The 2,822-nt window shown below is 31.7% G+C and overlaps 1 protein-coding gene across 1 annotated transcript in view; it reads left to right on the top strand.

The window, feature by feature from the left end:
• The window catches only part of LOC107727420 (plexin-B1-like), a 75,403-nt gene that overhangs the window by 48,259 nt on the left and 24,322 nt on the right, over positions 1–2,822 (top strand). Inside the window, exon 6 of the mRNA XM_016537287.1 lies at positions 1,501–1,633. Within this exon, the coding sequence (XP_016392773.1) occupies positions 1,501–1,633 (133 nt within the window). The remainder of the gene's footprint in view (positions 1–1,500; positions 1,634–2,822) is intronic.

The following is a 2,822-nucleotide window of genomic DNA, read 5'->3' as shown; positions in this document are numbered from 1 at the left end:
TTTTGGTCTAATAAGTAATATCTCTGTCTTATCCGAGTTTAATAGGAGAAAATTATTGGTCATCCAATCTTTTACATTTTTAACACACTCTGTTAGCTTAGATAATTTAGAAGTTTCATCTGGTCTTGTTGAGATATATAGTTGAGTATCATCAGCATAACAGTGGAAACTAATCCTGTATTTTCTAATAATATTACCAAGGGGCAACATGTTTTTTTGTAGGGCATTGTTCTAGGGATCTGATTTAATGATTTAATACTACACAACTGTTCAAATTTTTGGGGTCAGTAAGACATTAATACTTTTATTCAACAAGGGTGCATTAAATTGATCAAAAGTGACAGTAAAAACATTTATAATGTTACAAAAGATTTCTATTTCAAATTAATTATTTTGGACATTCTACTTCTTCAAAGAATCCTGAAAAAAATGCATCAGTTTCCACAAAATTATATAATAATAAGAAATGTTTCTTGAGCACAAATCAGCATATTAGAATGATTTCTGAAGGACCATGTGACACTGAAGCCTGGAAAAATGATGCTGAAAATTCAGCTTTGCATCACAGGAATAAATTACATTTTAAAATATATTACAATAGAAAACAGTTGTTTTATATTGTAATGTATTTCACAATATTACTGTTTTTATTGTGTCTTTAATTGAATGAATGCAGCCTTGATGACAATAAGAGACTTCTTTCAAAAGCATTAAAAACATCTCACCGACCACAAACCTTTGATCAATGGTTTATATTTCTTTTTAAAGAGTTAGTTTACCCCAAAATTAAATTGTCATCTATTTATCCCCATGCATTTTGACACTATATTATTTTCTTTCTTTCTTTTCAGTCACCAGGCTTCTGTTTTCCATACAGTAAAAGTGGATTGTAACTTATACTGCAATAAGCACCAAAGTGCATAAAACAAGGCAAGTGCAAAACAGCACCATAAAAGTAGTCTGTGCAACTCATGCATTATATTCCAAGTCTTTTGATACTATATTAAAACTTTTTATGAGGAACAGACCATTACTAACCACAAGCAATTCACAAATAATTGTCCTCTGCTGTAGCTCTTAAATTTCATGAATGCTATCATCCTAGCAATATCGGCTTAAAATTCGGCCTGTTCTCACACAAAGCTGTCATATGGCTTTAGAAGACTTGGAATATAGCACATGAGTCATATGGACTTACTTTGATATTTTTAAAGTGCTTTTATGTTTTGTTTTGGAGTTTTTTTTAGCATAAATAGCCATCCACTCTTGTTACATGAGAAACAGAATCTCAGACATTGTGACAAAATAATAGGGTCAGAACAACATGAGCAACATAATTTTTGTGTTTTCTTTTAACGCTGCCTGCCCAGACGTTGAACTATGATGCTTTTATAAAATATCTCAAAATCTCTGAGAGGCCTCTGAAGTTTATTTCATTTTGCTTTCATATCCTCTGTAACTTTCAACAGAGCCTTATCTCATTGTTTGTTTGTGTATCAGATGCACAAGAAAGATGGACTGTGCACGGCACGCTCAGCTTCACCACTGGATCTGGAGCTACGGCCGTGAGCGCCAGTGTGTGTCCATAGAGAGTCTACACCCCTCCATCCAGAGCAGAGAAGAGCAGACACAGGTACAAACCCTGATCCCAGATCACCGCCCACACTCTGCTGTCACATTATAGTCTGTGAGGTCTTCACTGCAGCCTATTTTAGCCAAGACACTTAGACAGGAAGTGACTTAATGACAGACGTGTAACACAGTGCCTAACCAGGCATGATGTAATAAAGCAGAAAGCAATCAAAGCTATCTCTTCCATTTTTATCAACGTTTTTATTCTTAAAATAGCTGCAATAAGCAACATTTTGTCAGTTTCTGGGTTTTATAGTGAAATCTAATTGAACCAAGATTTTTTATGTTTTTTACAGGAGTTTCTTATGCTCATCAAGGCTGCATTTATTTGATCAATAATACAGGGAAAATGTAATATTGTGAAATATTATTATGATGTATTATTAAATATTATTATGATGATTTTCTATTTTAATATACATTAAAATGTAATTTATTTCTGTGGTGCCAAGCTGAATTTTCAGCATTACTCCAGTCTTCAGTGTCACACAATCCTTCAGAAATCATTCTAATATGATGATTTATTATCAGTGCTGGAAACAGTTGTGCTGCTTAATATTTTTTTGGAACCTGTGATACTTTTTTCAGGATTCTTTGATGAATAAAAAGTTAAAAAGAAGAGCATTTATTTAAAATAGAAATGTTTACAATATACACTACAGTTCAAAAGTTTGGGGTCAGTAAATTTTTATTCTTTCTTTTTTTGAAAGAAATTAAAACATGTATTCAGCAAGGATGTGTTAAATTTTTAAGAAGTGATGGCAAAGATTTATATTGTTAGAATATATTTCTCAAAATGTAAAAAAAAAAAAAAATGTTTTTATTCAGCAAGGGCGCATTCAATTGATCAAAAGGGACAGTAAAGACTTTTATTTATCTTTTATTACAAAAGATTTCTAATAAATGTTGTTTCTTTGACCTTTCTTTTCAAAGTATCCTGAAAAAAAGCTAACTCGGTTTCCAGAAAAATATAAAGCAACACAACTGTTTTTAACATTGATAATAATAAATGTTTCTTGAACATCAAATCGGGCTGCTGAAAGTTCAGCATTTCAATCAGAGGAATAAATTACATTTTAAAGTATGTTCATTTACACTTACATTTAATCATTTAGCAGACCCTTATATACACTTATATACACTATTAGAATAATAGAAGCAATCAGACCAACAAGAGGGCAACAGTATAC

This window comes from Sinocyclocheilus rhinocerous, unplaced genomic scaffold (assembly GCF_001515625.1).
Source record: "Sinocyclocheilus rhinocerous isolate Xijiao unplaced genomic scaffold, SAMN03320098_v1.1 scaffold487, whole genome shotgun sequence".
NCBI classification, from domain to species: domain Eukaryota; kingdom Metazoa; phylum Chordata; class Actinopteri; order Cypriniformes; family Cyprinidae; genus Sinocyclocheilus; species Sinocyclocheilus rhinocerous.
This window is presented reverse-complemented; position numbering and strand designations above follow the sequence as displayed.